The following is a 24,676-nucleotide window of genomic DNA, read 5'->3' as shown; positions in this document are numbered from 1 at the left end:
AGAAATAAAAGAATAGCTGACTTAATGATATTGATATTGAACAGATAACATTGAATACACATTTTTTAGTCTTTTTGCAGGCCTTTATCTGACGTCAGAGGTAATTATAAAGTGAAACTGGTTTTTAATAGTCTTAGTCAATTTGACGAAAAACTGTTATATTCTGTAATCACCTCTTCCTTTCTACATAATTTGGTATTTCATTTTCCTTTGGTATCTTTTCTGCCCTACTAAGTAGACTTTGCATTTAGCTAATAATGTGCATTATTATATGATCTTGAGTTTTTTGGTTAGTGGTGTGACTTGGTCTCAACAGCAAAACATAGTTTTATTTCTGATGTGTTAGTTCCACACCTCGAATTAAATGTGTCATGTCTTTTGCACTTTTAAAGGCTTTCTGTGATTCTAAACATGTTTTTCCTCTGAAAAGCTCTGAAGTAAACATTTCTACATTATTTGTGCTTTAATCAAGATTATATGTTTTAACAGTTCTGACATTATTGTTCTTGGTCAGTTTTGTTAACAGCAAGTTGAATTGTCTTCAAAGGATTTTATGTAGATAATGTAGTTGCCCAATACAAAGTAATTCATAATCGTGAAGTTGTTTTTAAATCTTTTTACATATTAAAATCTGAAAAGTACAACATGCATTTGTATATAGCCCATCTGAGTTAAAACTTGTTAGAACTATCATTTACTGATGTTTTCATCTCCACTTCATCTTTAATCAGCTAGCGGTTAAAGTCTTGCCACAGCTTCTCAGATGGATTTTGCTCTAGACTTTAACTGGGCCATTCTAACACATAAATATGCTTTGATGCACATAAACAGCAGACAATAAAGACAACTGGCAGTGATAACGGGGGAGAAATGAGCTAAACAAGCCTGGCATGGACATGAACAAAAATTATGTTGATTTGTGTGGCTAATAATGATGATGAGATACTAAAGTAGAAGTATAGATTCTATAGTTCTGATTTGTGGGCTAAAATTAAAATCTGTGATAGGGCGAGATGGGAAAAAGTTCAGGTGGTAGCATTTTGTCTAAGTATTTTGTAGGTTCACAATGACGAGAGATTATTGACTTAATTAACTGTCTGGATTATCCTAACACAAAGAAAAGTTACAGATAGCAGACTGAAAATGACTTTAGCGTGATACTCCCGTAGACTGCAGCCATCACCGCAGGCAGGGTTTATTTTAATGGTCTGTGTTGGTAGATTTGTCTCGGTGCCGTGAGTGGAGAGCCACAGATGAGGCAGCGCGGCCTGGTTTAGGGACTCCCAGCTGTCTGTTGGTGCTGCAGCCATCTGGATGAGACGGAGACTCTGCTTGTCTGGCAGCAGGCTGAAATATTATACAAGAGATGACATGCACACATGTAGTTGCAGCCACAGTGCCTCATTTCTCAGATCGACGCCGCGAAGCCACTTCAGAGAACGTTCCTCATACTTTGTAACATGCCGCATTTATGTTCTGGTGGTGTTATTTACATGCATGCACATTTATTTAAGGCTAATTTGGAGGCAAATGTGGGAGGCAAAAAAAATTAAAAATCAGATTGGGATGTGAAATTATGCAATAAGAAATTAAATCAGAACACGTTTTCTAGCAGTTTAATGAATCTTTGATTCATTCGGTTTAAATAAGGCCTTCACTGATGAACAAAGGGTTGATGAATTTATTCATGTCTCAGATAGTTGGTCTGCTGGGGCTGCCCTCAAACTCATTTCCCTCTGGATTGGTGTCAGTGCTGCAACAATGAATAATCACACATGTTTCAACCTGCAAGCATGTCATATCAGCTCTAAAATGAAGAAGTATTCCCTGAATGGATATTTAAAATCGTGTATCCACTTTTTTTCTGTTTATCTCTTTATTTTTTTTCCTCTTTCACTCATGAACCTTCTCTTCTCTCAGCGCTGTCGCATCCTAAGTCAGCTCTCTTTGCTCTGTCCTTACCACTCAGTCTTCACCATCATCTTGGTGTTAGAAATAGGATTAAATTACCTTCCAGAAATTTTAATAAATATGAGTCCAGGCACATAAAAGCCAACTCTCTCCCCCGCTGAGGAAAGCTCATCTCTTCTCCACCCTCTGCCTTTTCCTCCCTCCACACTTCTCCACTTTCACCTCCTCCTTCATGCATGACTCATTATCTTCATCCCTTTTCCTCCAGCTTCTGTCTTTATCTTCTTCCTCTTCCATCTTTTTTCCATTGTATACTCTCGACATGCTCCTTTTACGTAATATTTATGAAAAGTCCAGCCTTTGAATAAATTTATTCAGCGGGCAAGTTGACAAGAAATATTTCTTAATCATCAAAATCCCTTCTGCCATAAACATTAGTGTCCAACTACCTTTTTGTCAGCATCTACTCCTCTTAAAACATTTTTACATGCTGGAAACACTTTGATCTTCAGCTTGCCCCACAAGTTTCTTGTAGGATTTGGGTCTGGGGACAAAAATATCCATAGAAGGAGACTGACTATGTTCCAGAAGAACCATTTCTGTGTTTATCTCGCCTTCGTTTTTCATCATTATCCTTTGAGATGGTCCAGTGATGACCTAATGTCAACCTTACTGGTAGCTCAAAGAATTCAGACACTTTTCAACGTTTCCAGGGCCTGTGGGATCGTACCAGATCTCCCACCGTACCTAACTATGATTATGAGGAGCTTTTACATGTACTCATACTGAAAGGGAGTGTTAGTTCCCAAAAACAAACACGCACACCAGTTAAAATTGAGAGAACGGATTGGTGTAAATCCCCCAAAAGATGTTTCTGTTGAGAAGTCTTGACTTAGATTTTAATAAAATGTAAAAAAATAAAATAAAGTCTAAAAAAATTCTGCTTTTACCTTGTTTCACTATTTTTTTTTAGCTAATTTTCTATCAGAAACGAACATCTTGGTCGATTAAGAATATCCTTCCAGGGCTGTGAATGATTTGGTGCTTTTCTGTTGAAGGTTGTAGTGGTTGTTATGGAAATTTGATGACGCCAAGATTTCGCTCTTTCCTGCAGTTCTCTAACAGTGAATTTTGGAGATTTACTTTACTCTGGTACCATCATATCAGTAAGTCACAGACACTAATTAGAAGTTATCTTTAACAAAGAGCTTACCAGCAATTGTGCCCCAACATATCTGTTCAATCAAACTGAAAGAACTATTAAAACAGCAGCTGCTTAGAGAATATTATGCACAGTTGACTGACAGCAACAATGAGGAAACAGAAGCACCTCTCACATAGTGAGAAAACAATGACCTGAATTTAGTTCAGAAAAACTGTAATGAGACATTTTATCTTAAAAACCATCCCTCATCTTTATTTTATCCACATTCAGTAAACTTTTCCTCGTTGCACCTTCTACTCATCGTCACCAAACCTTCGGTCTCTCTGTTTTTTTCCCCCAACCGATCTTTGTTCTACTGTCATTTCACTCCCACTATCAGATTCCTTCCCCATCACAACCAACACACACTCCCCACTCTCCATCTGGACCCGTGGAACCGGTTCACTCCAGAATTTATTATAAAACATCAGACATGCGGCCGTCCCACCATATGAAGCTTTCAGTCCGCCGGTGTCTCTTCTTTTCGGTGCGGTCAGTCTAATTTCTCTCCTGCAGCGCGTTGCCTTGCTTTACTTTCTGCAGTCTGTCCAGAGTATATGCGTGTCTGAATGTGTTTACTTGATTTGTTCCACCTCTTTGCTCGCAGAAGGTAAGAACAATGTTTCAAGCAGAAAGGAGAATAAAGGGGGAGAAAATGGAGAACTTGAAGGAATGTGTGGAATGCGCATATTTTCCCCTTTTCCTTCACTCTTATTGGCCTGCAGTTTTGTCTCTTGTGCTCCTTCCCTCAAACCAGAGAGATACTCCACCACAATTACAAGTCAAGCAGCAGTAGGAAAAGCATCACTGCTTTCATTTGACTCCTCACTCTCCCCATAAATCAAGTCTTGACTTCTTTGTGCGAGTGCATCGTGCTCCTTCCTTGGTGCGAGTTCGTCCCGGCACTAAATCACAGCAGCTTGAACAATAACCACTCTGTCCGTCCGTTTCTGCGAGTGCGAGATGCAATCTATCATCTACTGTACTGTGAACGAGGCGCGCTGACGTCAGAGGCAGCACGAGTGTGAATGTGCGCGAGAGATTCGGAGGGAGGAGAAAGGCTTGTGTTCAGAGCCAAAGTGAATGTTTTTTACCAGCTGATTATCAGTGGAAACATTTTTATTTCTTTTTTACCAGCTAGTGGGTGCGTGTGGGAGCGTGGGTGTGTGTCTGTGTGTGAACTTGCACGTTTCCACAGATGGATTTGTATGCAAAGGATCAAGACAAATGGTGCCAAATTAGTGTGCCAAAGGGTGCAGACTCACTTGTCTCTTACATAAATGTTCTTATACCTTGCACTTTGTCATAAAATTAAAAAAAAGAAAAAATACATTGACGTATATAGTTCTAACATGAAAAAAAATGACAAAAACTGGCATGAATACCTCGGTCAAACCAGAAATGTTTCTGAGCACAGTGTTACTCTGGTTTTATATTTCTGAAATAGTTTGTGTTTTTATGAAAATTGAAGAAAATTGTTTGTGGTTTGATGTAAAAAGTTCTGCGTTTTGTGTTTTGCAGCAGTATGAGTACTGCTGCATTGTGTTGACTCCTGTGAATAATTTAACTGAAGAGAGTGCTGGAGGGAAATAGAAGTGTGTTCACGTGTGTCTGTCTACAGATGGAGGAAACTTTAACCTCCGTCACAACACACAAGTCTTATTGATGTAGTTTGCTACATGTCTGAAGCTCAGTTGTTCATGGATTAGAAAGTACACATTTATTAGCTCTGGAGGTTCAGTTTTATCTGTAGGAAAATCAAAGCAGCAGTGTGTTGCTGCATGTTGGTGTGAGTTTCACTCTAACAGACAGTTGGGCACAGCGTCTGTTACACCTGGGCAGCCCTTACCTCCAGGTGAGAGATCGGATGAGATGGATGGACATGAGACAGAAAAAAGGAGATTCTCCTGCACCAGGGGTGGGCACTCCTGGTCCTCGAGGGCCAGTGTGCTGCAACCTTTAGATGTATCTCTACTTCAACACACCTGAGTCAAATAATGAGGTCATTAGCAGGACTCTGGAGAATTTGACTGAACTTAGGAGGTGATTCAGCCGCTGGATTCAAGCGTGTTGGACCAGGGAGACATCTAAGAGTTGCAGGACACCGGCCCCTCGAGGACCAGGAGTGCCCACCCCTGTCCTACACCCTTCCTGTGTAGGACCCTGGGTAGGGGTCCTACATCCTGGAAGGACGGTGAGAGAGAGAGAAACAGAAATCAGAGCATCAGTCCATCCACCCAACTGATCTGTTTTTTTTACATTTGGAACTCATAAAAACCCGGAGGTCTGGCATGAAACTAAGGCTAATTTGGGGGAAAAACACTTCCTGCTCACTTTTAAGTACAGTGGAGGATCTGTAAGGCTGTGGGTCTGTTTTAGTGTGCGACATCATGCACTATTTGAGATAGCAGCTCATTTTAAATCCTGTTGCTCACTGCCAAAATAACTGGAAATGTATTGTCACTGGATCTTTCATGATCCAAACCAAAAGGTAAAATCTACACAGAAATGGTTTAGCTGATTCAAAAATATCCTCTTTCATGACCATAAAGAATAAAATCCTACAGAAATGGTGTGGAGAGAGCTGCAGAAAAAAAGAGATGAGGAAGTTTTATCATTTCCGAGGATGCCAGTAAGTTTAAAGTGCACTGCAAATCTGAATCTTTCATAAAGAATGTTGTGAACAATTAACGATTAGCTTTGAGTAACTACAAACTACTACTACAGTTAAACAACTTGCTTAGATAAGTATTTCATTCTAAAATTGAATAGCAGTAATGTAACCTTGCACATGTATAACATCTTAGTGTGGTGTCTGGGTTTGAATTACCAGAAGTAAAACTGGTTATTTGCTTGTTTTGCTGAAACACATTAAAGCGAAAACAGCTGCCAGAGTGATTCACAACACTTCATGTCAGCTTTTTTTGCTCCCTGAGTGACGGCGTATAATCACTTCAAATCACTTACTGTTATTATGCCAGAATCCCATTTGTGCATCTTGCAGTTCTTATTTCGTTATTTGCCCCCAGCTCTCAGGTCGTCTCCATGGAGCGCAAATCTAAAGGAAATTTATTTTGCCAAATGCTTCCCGTGTTAAGTTTCTTTTCACCGGTTTCAGAAAAGAAGAAGGAAAAAAAAGAGGTCCCAGCAAGTGTTTGGGTGCCAGCTGGCTCTTAGAAACGCTTTGCCCAGCAATCTGTACACCGCCATAGTCGCAGGAGAAAGGGAGGGAGATAGAGAGGTGTGGTCGCTGGTGAATGATGGATCAGGAAGACTAAGCGAAATGTAAAGGTGTGTAAAATGTATGAAAAAGACAAGAGAGTAAATCAGGAGATAGAAGGATGGATGAAGACAGAAAGTGAGCTCCAGGAGGGAAGAAAGGGCAAGAAAGAAACGGTTGATGAGAACAAACCGAGCTGAGGAAGCAGATGAAACGTCGAGATCAGCCAGATTGATGGAAGCTGATGTGACAGGAGGGAAGAAAGTGGATGAAAAGGCTTGAAGGTGTGGGTTAGCGTGAGGGGAAAATGAGGATGCCAAATATTTCCTATTTGGCATCAATTAGGACACAGAATTGCATTATTCTTCACTTTGTGACATGAAATCAGACAAACTTGTTTATGTTTTAAGACAGTTAGGATTACTGGCAATAGCTTTTGAGCACGATCATCATGGCTTCAACTGTATATTCTCTACTGTATTTTTATTGTTTCTTTGCAGTTATTTGTAATGAACATGCACAATGCATGTGAGACGTCATTTCACTCCTTAACTTTATGTTTATTTGCACAAATCTGTCGTTTTATTTTTTTCATTCGGATATTTTTGCTGCAACAGAATGTCAGGAAAAACTTGTTTTGCAGACAAAATTGATGGTCTGAAACTTTCATCTAATCTTGGCTTCTGCACAGCAAGCAGTAAGGAAGCTGATGTTTAGTGGAGGAAAGGGAAAAAAAACAAAAAAAAAAAACATCTGAGCGTGATTTTGTTTGTCAGGGCGAATATTGCACTGAGCGGCCCTGAAGGAAGCAGCAAGCCGGCTCAGCAGAAATGTTTTAAAGTGGTGTTTTCGAGCACAAAAACAATCCTATCTCCATCTCTTCGTGCTCCTTCTGCTCCGCTTGAGGACCTATGACTCATTCCTCTCCTGTTAGGAGTCTCTGTGTGAGCCCATTCACTCTCTTTGTGATTTTCTACCTAAGAAACAACGAGAAAGTGATGTATTTACTGCTGTTGTCCCTGTGCTTTGCTGCCTGCCCGAGATTTAGAAGTATGTCCCGTGTGTTTTTCCACCTATGAATGCTCATCAGTAACAGATGGTCCTTAAACTTGTGTGTTTGCTCAGCCAGGATGAAAAGATGGCTGAGAGAGAGAAAGAGGGGCTAAAATAAATACAGGGGAGAAAAAGGCAGATGGACGGAGAGGAGGGAGGAGGTATGGATTAGAAACATGACAAAGGATATGTGTGATGAAAATTTCACTGAGAGAGGGGAGGAAAGGAGTGGAGGCTTATAAAACTTTAACTCAAACGGGGAATCGACCCACTCTGCGTTCATTTATCTGCGAAAAGAAACGGGAGACAAGACCGATGTGAAACTGAAAGGAAAGAGAGGCTCGGTTTGTTTTACACAAGGCTGTGACTTTGTGATTGGTTTTCCTTTCACTCCATCCACTTTCTCCTTCCACAGTAGCGTGTCTCAGTCTGTGGTAGCCATGTCTTCCCTTATAAGGAGCAAGTCTGGGAGAAGTTTTCAGGGAGTGAACAGAATTACAGTGCAGCCACTCCCACTGTCCTTCCGCTGCTGCTCTCCCTGCTTCTGAAATCTTTGTTGTTACGCAAACAGAACAGACTTGGAAAAATATTTAAGAAATGAAAGAGGTGCAACAACCTGGTCAAAGTCCCGTCCTAAATCTATTTGGAAATCTTTGGTTACACTCATAAATTGTTCTGTGCGGATTCGCTCTATCCATTCTGACTTAGTTGGCCGAAAAATACAAAAAAAACGTCCATCTTTGTCTCCTTAGGTTGCAGTAGACTATTAGCAGGCCGTATCTTGATTTGACAGTTTTTACACTGTTCTCTTGCAAAGTTGCTTTTGCCCATAATCTATTCTCAAAATGTTTTTTTTTCTCTGTGAGCCACTTCAATTTTCCTCTGCCGAGGTCATCCTATTGTTGAGTCGAATGCTGAAAAAATTAAATCCCTCTTCAGCTTCAGCTTTCGAGCTAACACATAAAATCTCACAAAAACAGCTTTCCAAATAACCCAGGTCTGTTCCTTGTGGCTGAAAAGTTTACCTTTGGTTTCACCCAACCGTTCCATGTTTTTCCACAATGTTCAGATGTGTTTCTTGCACACATCTGCAGCTTTAGGTCCAAACTAAGGAGTTATCTTGAACTGATCATAAGTCCAACAATCTAAGTGCAAACCCAGATCCACGTCAAGAACAGTAACCCCACAGCATGATGCTACCACCACCACCTTTTCACAAGTTTCATCAGAATATAACTTGTTCTCCCTCAAAGTTAAGGGAGATTTTAGCTAAGCCTAGGTGTTTTCTTTAGCAGAGCAGGCTTTACCCACTAGTACGCACATTAGAAATTATCGTTACAATTAGAAAAGTTTTTGTATTTCTATTTTCCATCTCTTGCAACTTTCCATCCTCCTTCCATACTTGTGTATGCGTTCTCTCTTTAGCTTTCTCTTGTTCCTCTAGAAATAGGCACTCATCTGTTTCAACATCTATTTCCTCCTCCTCATTATGCTCTTCATCCTCCACCTTTATCCTCAGAGAAAGAGAAAAGTGTGTTAATCTTCCTCTTGTCTAATGCCTGAGTGGGCGATGCTTTCAAACTCCTCCCGGTCATTACTTTCACACACGCACGCACACGCACACACACACAGACAGCATGACCACCGCTTCCAACATCCCATGCGTGTCTCCGCGTGTGGGCTTCAGCGTGTGCTTGGCGTGTGAGTTTGTGTCCGTCTAAATGTGTGTACATGTGTTTTCCTGTCACAGCGTGTCTTGTTTGCGAAAACGGGGGGGAAGCATGACTCACCCTGCGAGAGCGGAATAAGCGAGGGATAAGATGGAGGAGTAATAAAGCAGGGATGCTTAATTTTGGACGACAGATGAGCAGTGGCCAGAAGGAAGGATGGAAAAATTGTCACTATATTCACAAGCTGATTTTCTCTTGTCCTGTCCTCACTCATCTCCTTCTAATTCTAAATCAAGTTCCAGTGATTGCGCATTTTGATTTGCAAATTTTCTATTACATATAATGATTGCATGAAAGGACATATTACTCCTGATCTGCAGAATGTATAGAGGTAAAACACAAAACAAAACCCAGCATTGCTTAAACTGAATTATTTGGTGTGCATCATATTTTTCTTATAATTTACAAAATAAAAATTATGCTTTTTTATTTTTATTTTTTATTTTTTGCAGATGATGCATTTGTCTTTATAAATTTGCATAAGTTGACTTTTTGTCAACTTTGAGTAAAATCTTTTGTGCCACTAGCTCTAACTTGAAATTGCCCTTTACCCTGAAAGAGTGGTTTGAATTTTGTCAAATCGGGGTTTGTGGAGCTCTCATGAGCTGTCATTAGCTTACCTGTAGTAGGTATGTACCAGGCAATACCGGGCACTTGCCCGCTGGGCCGACAGTTGTAAATGTTTATTCCTTTACTGCTGTTTCTAATGTAAGTTGCCCTATTATATTGCTGAAAGTAATATTTTTCTTACTGACAGTAAGATGTCTGTTAATGACTAAGAGGATTTTTTCAGCTTCTTCCATACAGTAAAAGGTTTTCTTCAAAGATGGAAATGAAATCATCTGTCTTGTTTGCTTCTCACTTCTGTAAATGTGAATCTTGTGTTGGAGATATTTTTTTCTGAGGAGTCCTCTGTCATGCTCATATTTGTGTAGGTGTTGTTTAACAATAGTGCAGTTCACCACCTCTCCACTCCTTAGTCTTTCTGCCTCATGCAGAAGTTCAATCCTGTCGGGGGGGGAAAGGAAAAAAAAGTTTTCTTATATAGTTTCCTTTCTCCTAAAAACTTCTCTTTAAAGTTGTAGAAGAAAGCTAAGTGAGTAAAACCCGGTCTAAAAAAATTATAGAGATCTTTGGCTTGTTTTATTAGTTCCAACAATGTACCAAGGCTATCTCATTTATGTAGAATACAACTGAAAAAGGTATTCATTTTCAGCAAAATATTTAAAAAAAATTACGTTTTCCAAGTATTTATTTCAGTATATTTTTTTAGCATGGGTTATAGATGATAAAAGCGCAACATTTTGTTTGTCAAAAAAATTAGAACATTGAAATGTATTAAATTGAGAAGTAGGCCTACTGAAAGGTCTGTGCTCATTTGTACAGTTACAGTTACAGTACATGCCCTCAGTCGTTGGTCCGGCCACCTTTTCGCATGAATTACTGCGTTGATGCGGTGTGGCATGGAGGCGGTCAGCCTTCGGTTCTTCTGAGGTGTTGATGAACCAGTGGCCATCGGTTCATCAACAGTGATGGTGCTGCAGTCCACGCCTTGTGAATATCCCCTGAACTTTTGGACAGGCTGTTCTTATGATACTGTCAAGATTGCAGTTATCCCTTAACCACATTTTTTCCTTCAACTCGATTTTACAATGAAACGTGTGAATGTAGCACTCTAAACGGCCGGCTTCCTGAAATAATATAGAAGTTTGTATTATAGGGTTTTTTGGGTTTTTTTAAAAACATTTTCTTTCTTCTTCGTCCTTTTTGTTTGTTTTTGTTGTTTTTTTCACCCTGGCGAATCCTTCCCAGGATCAAATGGACTTTGATGTACTGGAGAACCATCAGTCTTTTACACTCAGAATAATAGAAAGGTAGTTCATTTTTTTAAAAGAAGTGTACAGCTTTTTTTCTTTTAGGTTTTTGTATCATCAAGCCATCATTACTAACACTAATTAAGTAAAGCCTAGAAATATATCACTCAATTTACTTTGTTGATTTATATATATATATATCGCTTTTTAAAATTAAGTTACTGAAATAAATTGATTTTTTGATTCTATTCTAGTCTGTAGTCCTTCCAGAGGTTGCTGGATCTACTATTTAATCTGCTCTTACTGGGACACTCCAGGAAACCATAATGTCTCTCGCTGGCGAGCGCCTGGTGGTCGACCAGGCTCACCCTGAGAAAGCAGCAGGAAGCCCCCCCTCCATGTGGCCACACCACCTGTGAGGAGGCTTGAGGGCGGGAGGCCGGGTCATGCTGATTCCTAACATCAGATTCTTTCAATTACACATTTAATGACTTGTAAGAACTTTCAAAACCTTCTGGAAAAAGCGAGTAAAGGTTAACAGAAAATATATTCTGAGCTGATTTCAGGGGGGGGGGGAAGGTCACCAATGAATTCATGTTCAAAATGCATGATAAAGGGTCATTATAGCTTCTGCTGACAGTGTTTTACATCATTAAAATATGAAGAGCCTACTGCTCAGGCAATCCACAATCGTTTCAGTCTGCTGTACTCGTCTGTGTTTACAGAAATGCATCTTCTCTCATCTGTGAATTAGCATCACAGAAGCATGCCCCGCGTTTGCAGCCGACATCCTGCAGGATGTTTCTAATGTACACGTATGAGGACTGTTGGAGAAGATTTAATCTGCATCAATGTTTAATTGGATTGATTGTTATCTTGTCTCATCTGATCAAGTCAAAGCTTTACACAGAATCTAACAGCGGATGAAACGGCAATGAAGCAGTTAAAGTGGAAAAGGCGTGGAGGTTTTCTAATAAATGTGGGTTTCGGATCACCTGTATTGGTTTATTTGAGAGAATGTGACTCGTTTGTGTTTTTAATGACGTTCCAGCTCGTGTGTGTGTGATTATGTTTGCATATCAGTGTTTGGGCGAACTCTGCCAGGGTCAAAGTTGACGACTCAGTGGAAACTGAGAAGACCTTCGTCCTATCACCCTCTCCCTTCCTTCTGTTTTTGGTAAACACAGCTAAACAGTTTTCTATATTTTTTTCTCACTTTGTTCTTATCTCCGACTCTGGTGGGGATATTTTCTTTCCCTCCTTACAATATTTTTTCCTTCTCTCTCTCTCTCTGTCTCTCTGTGTTTTTCTCTCTCTCTTGTGGTCTGGCATTTTTCAGCTTTGCGTTCCAGCTGCATGGATATGTTCGCTCTCTCTCTCTTGCTCGCTTTCTGAATTCTTCCCATGTCACCTTTTGAAGCTGTGTGCCTGTCATCATACTGCATCTGCTGGATTTCTTGCTAAAGTCCACTTGATTTACATTTCAGGTTTTTTTTAGGAAGACGATTGTGGCTTTTTTTCCTCCATGTTTGTGTTTAAATGTGCTTCTGTAACAAACACATTTAGTTGCTTGGTGTGAACATAAGTGGTAGTAACCACTGGGTTGTACTCCGCTTAGGTAGATTGGTAGAAGGTTCAGATTATCACAAACCTTTTTTTTGTTTGCAAATAATGCCAACCACAGTGCTTTTAAGATGCACTGTCTAGTTTTTTTTGGATGGAAAAAGTGTAACTTTGACCTGATCATCCACATGTTTTATTGTGGAGCTCGGCAAACTTTCACTTGCTGGTGCAGACGACAATCCGCGCGTCACATGGAGTCTTGTGAACAATCAAACACTCATGATTGTGAACTATAGGTGCACGTTTATTTATTTTTGTTAATTAAAAAAAATAACCAATGATCACTATTAGTCACCGTTAGTTTAAATTGCTCATCAGTTTTAATGTCACTCACCTGTGTTATTTGATATGTTGAAGGATATTTGACGGCTGAATTGGGCTGACGTTGTGATACACGATGCAGGATGTGTTGCTGCCGTGAAGACAGTGGGATTAGATCAGAAACAAAAGCGAAGACAAAGGGAGGCTTTTTATTCTCTCCCCTGCCTCTCGGTCTTCAGGGAAGTCCCAGAAATGTCAGCTATCAACCTATTTGAGTTTGTGCGAGGCAGCTCTACTGTATGAGTCAGCAACCTAACCCACATTCACACAGAGGGTTACAACAGACAGAGGGATACAGCAGCCAGGACATTTTTATTTTATTTTATTTGGTGTCAATAGGAATGTGGAAACCAACTGGGTGGGGAGAGAGCAGGGAGGATTCTGTCCTGGCTGTCAGGGAACATAAACTGGAGAAATCTAGATCAATAAAGACCTTGAAATGATTCTATTTATGCAAGCTTTTGGTGTTTGTGTGATCCCTATCTAGTCCTTTGACTTTACCTTTTCTCTCTCTTCATATCTAGAGGTTGCTTTGCATCTTTATCTTCACACACCATTTTCTTCCTTCCATCTCTTTCTTCTCTTCGATGCTGATCAGCCGCTGCCGCAGGAACAAGATGCCATCTTTACCATCGTGGTTTTCCCAGCTTCTTGTTTTATTAGTGCTGTATTACATTTAAATAGACATTACCATGACATCACTTCCAGCTTTAACTGACACTGACTCAGCCCCGGTTGTGTCAAATCTTCTTTAGCCGTTCTAACTGTGAATATGCACCTGTCAGCGCGCTTTAGTAACACATCGGCAAAGATGACACACATATGCTGTCTCTGTCGGTATCTGAGATGTTGCTTAAGATCCGTTTTGATCCAAGACCGTAAGAGGGTTAAAAGCACAAATCAGTCAGGCTGCAGCTTGTTGTTGTTCCACACCTCTAAATGTGATGCATTGTGTTTTCCAGGTTCATCCTGCAGTGATTCATGCTGATAAGGGTTGGGGACAGTTTTCTTTTTAATATATACAACTTCCAAATCAATAAACATCACTGCACATATTGGAGTAAGATAATTAAAGCTATAATTAAATAGAATAGTGACATCCGGGTTTGATAGTCCAAATTGCAATCAAATAAATGTTCGTGCTTCTTCGTCTCATTCCAGTAGTTCAGAAGGGATCACGCTGTCAAATAAGAAGTTTGATGTTAATTTAATAAAGCTGGAGTTGTTGTAGATTATTTTCATTATTGTGTCTGGGATGTTGTTTTTATAGCAGCTTGTCGCAGTTTGCTGCCCTAAAGAGGCTGCTCCGTTGTACTGAAAGCTACAGCGCCAGTGTGTTTTGGCCGTAATTAAATGTACGGTAGAAAGATCATTTAGATGCAAAGTTGAAGTGAAGCAGTGTACTCTATCTACACCGTAAAACTAACAACAAGGGCTGTACAGTATATTGCAAACGTACCGTTATTGAAATCTGTATATTGTGAAGAACTGCCTGGCTTAACTTTTTATTTATGCATAATGATTTTAGCCAAAAATGCACAGCTACACTAATTGTATTTGATCTTTTGAATTAAAGCTAAAGTACCAAAAAGAGTTTTTTGTTGTTTTTTTTTTTAGACTGCATCAGTAGTGTGCAAATAAAACTCTGCATACCCAGTGCAATAGAGGCTGTGAAGAATATTTAAATAACAGACTTTTCCATTTTTATCAAAATAACATTTTGTTGGATTTTTTTGCATATTTCCCCCTGAATATTTCCCAATGGATCTGTAGTGTGTGTGCCTGTCCACAGAGACATCAACAAACAAAACGAGGTGAAACGTAACTCCGGTGGCCGTCGTTTCAGCTCCGGTGGTTCCTATTTATCCTCAGCAGAGTAGACAATAGGATGACTGCAGCCGGGCAAATGTTCTTTTGCTCTGCAGCTTACCTCGGCTCAACCTTGTGATCCCCAGGAGCTTGCAGGTCACCAGGGAAATATAATCCCCACAGTGTGTTCTGGGATGCGGCCAGGACACCTCAGAGAAAGCAGTGCAAACAGAACATGCTTTGTGTCAAGATGAAGGATTCATTATTACGGCAGTTGCCACACAGCGTCTGTCGGTTTTAACTGTAGTGAGCCTGTACCTGCTTTACGGTTTCTTTCTGCACTCTAATAATCACCTCATTTAGCATCCCTACATGCTCCCGGTTATTAACTGATTATGTCTCTGTCCTGCCAGCATCTTCAATGCACCATCCAGGCCTTACAAGATGAGCTCAGGATCCAGCGCGATCTCAATCAGCTCTTCCAATCCGATTACTCGGAGTCCGGGCGACTTGGCGCCCAGCCCATTCCCCCTCAGGAGATGACCGAGGAGAACTTCCTTCGTCTCCACAGCGAGTTCGAGCGTCAGGCCAAGGAGCTCTTCCTCCTGAGGAAGACTGTGGAGGAGATGGAGCTGAGGATAGACACGCAGAAACACACTTTGACCGCCAGGTAGAGGTGGAGGGACTCGCAACTGTTGTGTAACTTCTTCCGGCTGAAAATGCTTCGGGTTCTGCATGACTCGTGTGCCATTCTCTGTCTGATAGGGATGAGTCAATAAAGAAGTTGCTGGAGATGTTGCAGAGTAAAGGTCTGTCGTCACGGGCGACAGAGGAGGATCACGAGCGAACGAGGCGACTCGCTGACGCAGAGATGACCATCCACCAACTGGAGGGGCTGCTAGAGCAAAAAGACAAGGAGGTGCTTCAGCTCAGAGAGGTGTGTGTGATCTCCATGGCATGGACCTTTGGTAACAATATACAATATTTAAGCAACATTACAAACAATCATGTAGGTACATCTTATCCTGAATGATTATTTCAGTCTTTTTCCAGCCTTTTCTTATTCATTCTTTCTTAAATTCTCTACCAATTTATTTTGTCCTTACATTTAGGATTTGACATACAACAGCTCCCCCTAGTGTTCACAAATGTGAAATGAACAACAAAGAATAACAGTGATACGTCATGAAATAGTTCACCTACTAGAAATAAAATATTTTTAATGAAATGTTTTTATTCACTGCTTTGTGCTTTAAAACCAGTTAAATGTACGTACAGGGCTTTGGAAAACTGTTTAAACAACTTAAACTTTTTCACATGTGGTCACATGACGACACAAAGTATAGTGAGTATTTGTGAAATGGAAAAAGCTTTTAACTCTCCAGACTTGACACAGAATGATGCTGCCGCCACCACAGTAAATAAATTCTTATGTTAAAGTTGGTGTTTTCAACAGGGCATGATGTGAAAACATTTCAGAATATGAAATGAAATAAAATGATGTTAGACTTAGAAAACTCAAAGACACTTTACAATAAAATCAGTCATTCCCACTCAATCACACATTCACACATTGATAATTACAATACATTTAAAGTTAAACACATTAATTAGGAGTTTGTATCAACAAAAGATAAATATGTCAACCTGCTCTAACTGTTGTTTCTTCGTGTTTCATGAGCATTCTGCAAATATTTCCTGTTTCTTCATCTGCATTTCTCCTGGTGTTTAGAAAACTACAGGAAGCAATCTCATGAGGAACCGCAATGGCATTATGCAATCTTTCAAAGATACTTCCTGTTGAGAATTTGTCTTGCTAATTTCCTGATGTACTGCTCATGCCCTGCCCCCCCCCTCCCCCCCACCCCCCCCTCACACACACACACACACACACTCCCCCCCTACGGGACACTTGACTAATTAATAAAGCAGTTCCTGCAGCATTCTGCTGCCACATCTCCTGCTCTTAAGCACAGTGCCTTCTGGGAGTGAAGCTGCTGTTCACTTAATTAAAGACCTGTTGTATAGAAGACTTGCAAGAGTAAAATGTTAAAGGTTTAAAATCAAGCTGTATTTTGTAAATTGATTTAGCCAAAGCATTGACTACAATGAGTCGTTTGTGGCTTATGTGAAATTAAGAACAGAGGTTTTTTATTAGAGATGCTGATTGGAGTTTTATGCTGGTTTCTGATCTCCAGGTTTTGTATAGCTTTGAGTCGCCAATTTTAATTTTGATTTATCTTTATGAACTATTATTAAAAACAATTAAAATGTGTAGTTTTTTCTGTCCTTGATGCTAAGGCACAAACAAATTCTGATTTCCAAATAATTCAAAGTTACACTCATCTGCACAGGCAATCTTAATCCAGAAGTCCTGCTTTCTCTTCCAACATTCATTCTTGCGATAAGAGTTATTGTGTCCTTCATTGTTTTCGTGGAAAGCTAAGGTTTCCTCCACACATCCATTGAAAGTTATACTTGTGCATTTCTGATTCGACAGTCTTAAATCAACAATAACCGGGGAGATTTTAGAGACTTGTTTTCAAGTCCTGCAGTCTGCTTTCAGGAAAAACCTCCTTGAACGTTGAACTCCTTGGCGTGTCTGCAATTATTTCAAATGTTTACCTTCTGTCAAGTGGTAATAGCAGATTTAAAGTTCTTTTGACATCTTTTAAAATCCCTTATTAGACTCATAAGCTGCTACAATCATCTTTCTATGGTCCCAGACAGCTACGTCAGTTTTATTACCATGTTCACTCTGACTTCAGCAGACAGGAGCTTATCAAAGTTTATCATTTATCACAAACAATAATAGCAAAGGACTCTTTTGAAAGAAATATCTGGCTTGCGTATGCCAGCCCCTGCGGCGATGTCACCCAACTGTCTGCTTCACATGTCCTGGTTTTTGTACTTCCTGGTTTTGTGCGCTTGTCGCATTTGTCAAAGCATAAGAGGCCAAAGAAAAGCAGTGATGCATACTGTGTCATCTCCTCCTTCCAGCTTTATTCTGGCCTTGCCTGGCACTTCTCTCTGTCCTTTCCTTTTCTTCTTGTGCCTTCACATCAACCGTTGCCCTCCCCCATATACCTCTCATCTTTACTTCTGTTTCATTTGATGAGGTGGCTCTGATGGAGGACGATCTACCAGAAGGCAGCTACATGTTTAGAAATGTCTTAAGTTTAGTAAATTTAAGAGCAGAAATCTAGTGTGGATGATGTGACTTTATTTCAGGTTTTTACTTGGGCCTGTCAAGAGTTGTTTTTTTGTTGTTGTTTATTTTTTAAGATTAATTTAGGTTCAGGTTAAGTTTGTGAGTGAACTGATTGAATTAGCATCACCTCAGGCTGTCCGATCGGATCATTCTGTGAAACGTTGTCAGTGTTATCAGCCTCCTTCCTTTCTGTTTGAGCTATGTGGGACGCCCGTATAAAACCAAGGAAGATAAAATCCAGCTCTTCTGCTCGGAGGAAACCTCTCCTCTCTGCCTCCTCGTCCTCTCTGGCTTCTCCCTCCATCTCTGTCCCACCTCCTTTCCATGTGTCCCCCCCGTTTCTGCCTTCTCCTGTTTGTCCTCCATCACGCCATCCCTCACTCCCTCCTTCTCCATCCGTCCCTGTCCCTTCGCCTCCTCCCAGACGCCGCTCTGTCAATCCTGTCCCCACACCCTCATCCTGTCCTCCACACTCTCCTTCTTTTGTCGTTATTTCTTCAGCCCATCCTTCCCACCGAACCGCCGTCCACCACTCCCCGTCTTTCCCTCTTCCCGCTCTACGGCCTACACCAACCATCCAGCCCTCCCGTCATCCCGTTCCGTCAGCCGCCCTCGCCTCCTCTCCCTCCCCACGATCGTCTGCTTCCTCTGTCTTTCCTTCCTTTCATCCCAGCGTGTCTTCCTGTTTGTCCTCTGCTGACCGTCGTGGCGTTTGTGTCTCTCAGGAGCTTCACAGGAGATACGAAGCAGCACCAGAATCGACGAAGACCAAGGCCCTGCAGACTGTTATTGAAATGAAGGTAAACATCTTGATGTCATTTTACTTTCTGATATTTGTTACTTTCTGATATTGCTAACACTTGTTAATAGAAGCTTATTAGAAAATCTTTTATAATTTATTTTATTGTTTAGCTTCACATCAGAGCTTGCTCTGCTATGATGTTATACTTTAGTCTGGTGGCTCTTGAATAATCAGAACCCAATAAAACAACAGGTTTTGTAATATAAGTTGGTTATTTGGATTTATCCTTACAAATATTTTAACTCATCTAATTTAACATTTATTCAAACTACTTATAACAACTAAATTTGTTCGGAAGGAAGAAGAGCAGCTGCAACATGGTTGGATTGCTCGCAATGAAACCTTTCTGGAGCATGTTTTGATTCAGTTCTAGTTTTCTTCAGTTCACATCTGTCATCAGTCATATTTAATCTCTGTAACCTGAAAGAAATTATGGTCCCGTCAGGGATTCCTGACATTTTCTTATTTGCATCCTCTGGCTTCAGTCACAGTTGGCAGAGTAGTTACAAAGGATCGGGAAGATCTCATTGTTGGAGAAGGGTACCAAAAAAAACGACGCTTGAAATCAGAAGACAATTTGAAAAATAGATTTGTATCCAAAATATTTTAAATACTAAGTATAAACTAGTCAGGGAAGATGCAAAGAGGTCGACTGCATCATTGAAAGCTGCAGGAATTTCTGCATGCAGAGAGTGGTTTTTATTGAGGTGGATGAAATTATGAGCAGTCAGTTTGTCCCAAACAGCTAAAAAGCTAAAGATGAAGATGGATTGTATGTTTCAGCAAGACAGTGAGTCCAAACTTACATCCAAGAATGAAATGAAAGTTTTTCAAAAGGCCTAGTCAAAACCATACCTGAGGAAAAAATCTATGGTGGTATAGGTAAAACGTAAGGAAGTAACAACAACAATAGACATAATCATGTTTGATCAAACTTTAAGAAACTTGTTTATGAATGAATTTGTCAGGATGCAAAAATCAGCTCCATGGAGCGCGGCATGAGGGAGCTGGAGGAGGAGGTGATGATGCTGAAGTCCAACGGCGCTCTGAGCAGTGAGGAGAGAGAGGAGGAGATCAAACAGATGGAGGTCTACAGATCCCACTCCAAGTTTATGAAGAACAAGGTGATCAATGCACTGTGCAACACACACATTACCCACAACACTTAGGCTTCACCCTGGTATGAATCTTCTGGATCTTTACATCTTCTCTTCCCTCCCTTAAGGCAAAATTTTTTTAATGAAAAACATTTTCTCAACAGAATCACAACTACAGTTTTTATTATATCTGTTACATCCATCAGGGGATACAAGTTTGCTTTAACTTAACGTAATGCATAAAATGTTATTAGTGAATTCTGATTACATGTAATAAAACCATGGCTTTTAATAAAGGGTTATTTGATTTACTGTGTTTTATATATTCAGACTGCATATTTCAGTTTCTCCAGTAGTCTGCCTTTACTAAAAAAATGTGTTTAATTTCCACTGCGAAGTGTTTTTTTGCGCTGCTGCTTATGACATTTACACTCGCCAGCGGACATGCTGGGCATCACGATCAGGTCACCTGTCTCTTCCTCACACCTCCGTCTCCTGACAGTTAAAATAAATCCTGTAAACTTCTGACTGAATCGAGACGTCAGGAAGAAGAACAGGTTTAAGGAAAACTGGAGGCCACATAATGTGAAGCCTCCCCCCCATGTTGACCCCTTCCTCTCCTGCCAGGTTGAACAGCTGAAGGAAGAGCTAACTCACAGCCAATCAGAGAAGGAGGAGCTAAGGCAACGAGCCAATGAGCTTCAGCAGGAGGTGTCTGCAGTAAGAGAAGCACCTCTGTGTCCGCTTTCCTTCCTTTCTTCCTTTCTTACAAGCTGAAGCTTAAGTAGCGTCTATAAGTAGAATCCCAGCCTACTGGGCTTTTAGCGTTTCAGTTCTGTTTCTGCACTAAAAGTGGTCTAGCTGCTAAATACAAACTCCTGCAGGTTGCTGCCTCTAACCTGCGCCTCTTTCTTCTTGCATGATCTAGTGGATCGGTTTGCCGATGAATTGATTTGGTTTTCTAGAACGAGAAGCTTCATGCTTAAAGCTCTGGGTCAATTCTCCTCGGATGCCTTAAGTGTGAATTGACATGTCGGGTGAACTGCTGAAAGAAATGGAGATTATATTTTTTTATTTTAAAATGGCTTCAAATATGAGGAATTATTATTAATTACCTTAAAATGAATTATTTATCAGTTGCTTTGAAAGTAGGACTTTAAAACCAGAGTGGGCAACAGAATCGAACCAGACCTTTTCGCATAGACTGCTAACATTTTTAGTCTGATTTGTGTTTCCGATTTTTGTTTGCTTTTCAGCAAAGAACTTGGAAAACAAGGACAATAAATGCAATTTTTTTTGTACCAGTAACATATTTCAGTTATATATCATCTCACCGTAGATCTTATTTCTTCCAGCAAGATTTTTACACTAGCTTTTAATAAAGCTAGTGTAAAATAGTTCAAGTTATTAGACATCTTCCACTGTAAGATCTCTCTACTCTACTGGTTTACTTGTACTTATCAGTTTTGATGCTGTCTTGATTTTGGTCTTCTAATAATTCATTTAAGTTGTGTTTTTCCCTTGGTAGGCTGATAAAATAATAAAAAAAAAACAAGTTTAATTATTGTGGATTTTCTATCATCTGCACAGGATCAAAATTAGATATGCATTCAGACAAGTTTAATATCATCTATATATTTTTTTTAGCTGTCAACAAGCTTCGAGCATAATTATGACTGGATTATCTAGTCCTCTTTGCAGAATTAGTAGAGCTTATTTCCCTTTGGGGCGTTTTCTTTGATCATAGTTTGCACAATTTCAAAAGTCTTGAGAACGAGACCATTCTTAATCTGCTTCATTTCATAAAAAAAAATTTTGTGTGCTTTCAAGACCCAGTGGTGTTAAGGTTTCACTCTTGGAAGTGTGACCTCTAATAACAAGATGATGTTTAGTAACCATCAGGGCTCAATTCGATCATAACCTGGAATACGCCAGTCGAGTGTGAAGCAAGTTCACCATCAACATGGACTGAATGCACCAATGTTGCAATTGCGATAGAAACATCGGCGTAATTTAGGCTGCTGGATTTGTCATAGCCACACTTTTGAAATTTTATTCACTATAAGTGTCCAGAAATTTACCTGTTGCAATTACCATTATTATTTCTCATAAGAAAAAGAGAAAGAAAAAAGACAGAAAAGATCGTTTCTCTTGAGAAAAGTATTCATATAACCTGCCAAAATGATGCAAGAAGTGTGTTGATGGTGACATGCTAGTCCTAATTTCTCCTAATATTAGTTGGAGGTGTAGATGTAAAAGAAAACCAACAATACTCAGAAAGGCTCCACCTAATTTTGAAAAAAATCATTGAAGTTGTTTGCTACATCACAAGCGCATTCAAACAAATGCATCATTAAAAAACTGAATCTGTCTAAAATGCTTGCAGTGAGTCTTAACAAGGAAAGCAGGCTTTTTTCTGCAGCCCACATTTAGATATGTTGTTCTTCCTGCACGTTTCTCAGATGGAGCAGGCTAAACAGGAGCTGAGTCGCAAAGACAGCGAGCTACTAGGTCTCAGGACCAAACTGGAGACTCTGAACAATCAGTTTTCTGACAGCAAACAACACGTGGACGTCCTCAAGGAGTCACTCACTGCCAAGGAACAGAGAGCTGCCATACTGCAGACCGAGGTAAACCTGCTCTTCCCACTTATCGCCATTATTTGCTCCGAGTGTTTATTTCCACTCGCTTGTTCTTCTTTTGCACTCAGGTGGACGCCTTGCGTCTTCGCCTGGAAGAGAAGGAGTCTCTGCTCTCAAAAAAGAGCCAGCAGATGTCGGAGCTGACGGAGGAGAAGAGCACTCAGCAGGGAGAGATCACTGATCTCAAAGACATGCTGGATGTCAAGGAGCGCAAAGTGAACGTGTTGCAGAAAAAGGTGGGAAGCTTATGCATCCCACTAATATTTAAACTTTGATGTTTAAAGTGCAGTTTCAGTCAGAAGTTTACAGAATTTATTTTAACTGTTCTTTTTCCATGGTGAAATGATGACACAAAATACATCTTTCTTGCATTTTAAACGAGGCTTGAAATTACTATTGATTTCCTCAGAATTATACATTTCAACCAGAAATACTTAGAAATCCCTCAGCAATTTGCAGTGAAATGACTCAATCTTTGCAGTCCTCAGCGAGCCTTTTCCCTCATTTTTGCTGGACATTTGACCACTCTTCTTCTCAGAATCGAAAGATGCAATTTAAATTCCTTGGTTTCCTCTCTCATTGTTGAGTTTGAAACATAACCCATACATTACGACCTTGACATCAGCAGAGTCAAGGTTGAGGTCATTTCAGAAGCTTAACGTTAGGCTGCTTTCTATAACTGTATAAATGTGTTTTAATGTTTTCTTGGGATTAGACATCTAAACAGTGGACGAAATGGAGCAACTTTAATGCTGTTTTTCAAAGCAAAGAACTTGTGGGTTGCCGTTTATTCACTAAATTTAAACAATTTTACAAAGGCTGGGTTTAGAAAGCCAGCCTTTGTGGACAACTTATAGGTTTTTTTTTTTTTTTTTTAAATAAAAAAAATGTTTGAAAGTTTTTATTTGTAAGGTTCTTTCATACGATTAGAAACCTTTTTTCTGAAAATAAGTTACAGTGCATGATGTCGGCCACTAGATGGAGGCGTAGGACAGATCACAGTTTGGAAGTTTTGCCCGTTCAGTATGGAGTCGTGTGAGAGGATCTCTGTGGGAATCTTGATAGTCATTCACAATGATATGTACAGATATATAAAATATACAGACATATATTATATAGGACAGTTGGTTGAGACAAGTTTCGGTAAACGAGATCTTGTTCACATTTTTGGGTTTCCTTTATAAGCTTCACCATTTTCCACCAATTCTCCATTTTTTCCCCGTCTATCCCTCCCGCTGTCCCTTGCAGAAGAATATGTCGAAAAGTAGAAATTGTGTGCAGCTAATCAATAGGGAAAATCAAGCAGGCAGACATAAAGCAGGGACAGGGAGGGGGAGGAGAGAGACATGGTGTGTTTAAAATCCGATGCATACTAATGACTTCCTCTTGTTTAATAAATGATGACCTCTACTGTCTTCAAATAGAATACAGTTTGGAGCCGGAGAAAGAGAGAGAAACGCTGCTGTTTTCTGCTCCTTGATTTCCACATTTCCTCACTCTATTGCTGCGTTCAGTTTTCATATCTCCCACCCATTTCTACGTTTTAACTTGCCGTTCTCGTGAGTACATTACCTCAAACCTGCACCTATCCGTGTGATCTCCCATCTCCTCAGGACTGAAATAGAATCAGAACGCGCAGACGGCATTTCTATATGTATATAAGTGCGGCGCTCATGTGCTGTCGAGATCAAAGAGTCACATGGCCTCTCACTGTCAACAGCGAGGGCTCCTCTGTGTGTGTGCAGGAGTGTAAGGAGGAGGAGGAGGAAGATGTCAGTCAAGCTGTCAGTTTAACTGTTGATTAATGAGGTGCTGGAAATATTTTATTGTATGACCACACACGCATGCTTGCTCTTTTCTCTGGTGCTGGAAATGTGCATTTCTCATCTGCAGGGAAGTCAAAGGTTGCACATCAGGCTGACTATTTTTTCTCTCCTTTTTTTTTATGTTTTTTTGAGTTTGTGATAGAAGAGATGACAATCAGAAATGAAAACAGACTTTTTGCACGTCTGCCACCTCGATTTAGATGTAATATGACATCGCATAAACTAATTAATAATGGGGGTTTTTTTCCCCTTAATGCTGCACCTTTTGTCATTGTTTGTGTTGGTCCCAATACCAACACAATACCAATGGAAGGTTTTGCTTCTAACAGGACAAAATGTTGAAATTTCAAAGGGTATGAATCCTTTTGGCCATATATTCTATTTTGCAGCTAGACTGTATCTGGTAGTTTGGT

General features: G+C 40.1%; 1 protein-coding gene across 9 annotated transcripts in view; it reads left to right on the top strand.

Annotated features, from left to right (window-relative positions):
* Positions 1-24,676, top strand: part of LOC122826363 (ELKS/Rab6-interacting/CAST family member 1-like) — a 121,981-nt gene that overhangs the window by 13,439 nt on the left and 83,866 nt on the right. For 5 of the 9 annotated variants that reach the window (XR_006369773.1, XM_044108136.1, XM_044108139.1 and 2 more), the window contains exons 5-11: positions 15,099-15,355; positions 15,451-15,622; positions 18,622-18,696; positions 19,667-19,822; positions 20,423-20,515; positions 22,258-22,425; positions 22,506-22,673. Coding sequence is in view for 6 of the 9 variants with exons in the window: in XM_044108136.1 (XP_043964071.1) it covers positions 15,099-15,355; positions 15,451-15,622; positions 18,622-18,696; positions 19,667-19,822; positions 20,423-20,515; positions 22,258-22,425; positions 22,506-22,673 (1,089 nt within the window). In the remaining 3 variants the exon portion in view is untranslated. The remainder of the gene's footprint in view (positions 1-15,098; positions 15,356-15,450; positions 15,623-18,621; positions 18,697-19,666; positions 19,823-20,422; positions 20,516-22,257; positions 22,426-22,505; positions 22,674-24,676) is intronic. The other 4 variants (XR_006369774.1, XR_006369775.1, XM_044108137.1 and 1 more) reach the window with 1 other exon arrangement.

This window comes from Gambusia affinis, linkage group LG23, assembly GCF_019740435.1.
Source record: "Gambusia affinis linkage group LG23, SWU_Gaff_1.0, whole genome shotgun sequence".
Taxonomy (NCBI): Eukaryota; Metazoa; Chordata; class Actinopteri; order Cyprinodontiformes; family Poeciliidae; genus Gambusia; species Gambusia affinis.
Note: the sequence above shows the minus strand (reverse complement) of the source record. Positions and strands in the feature narration are given on the sequence as shown.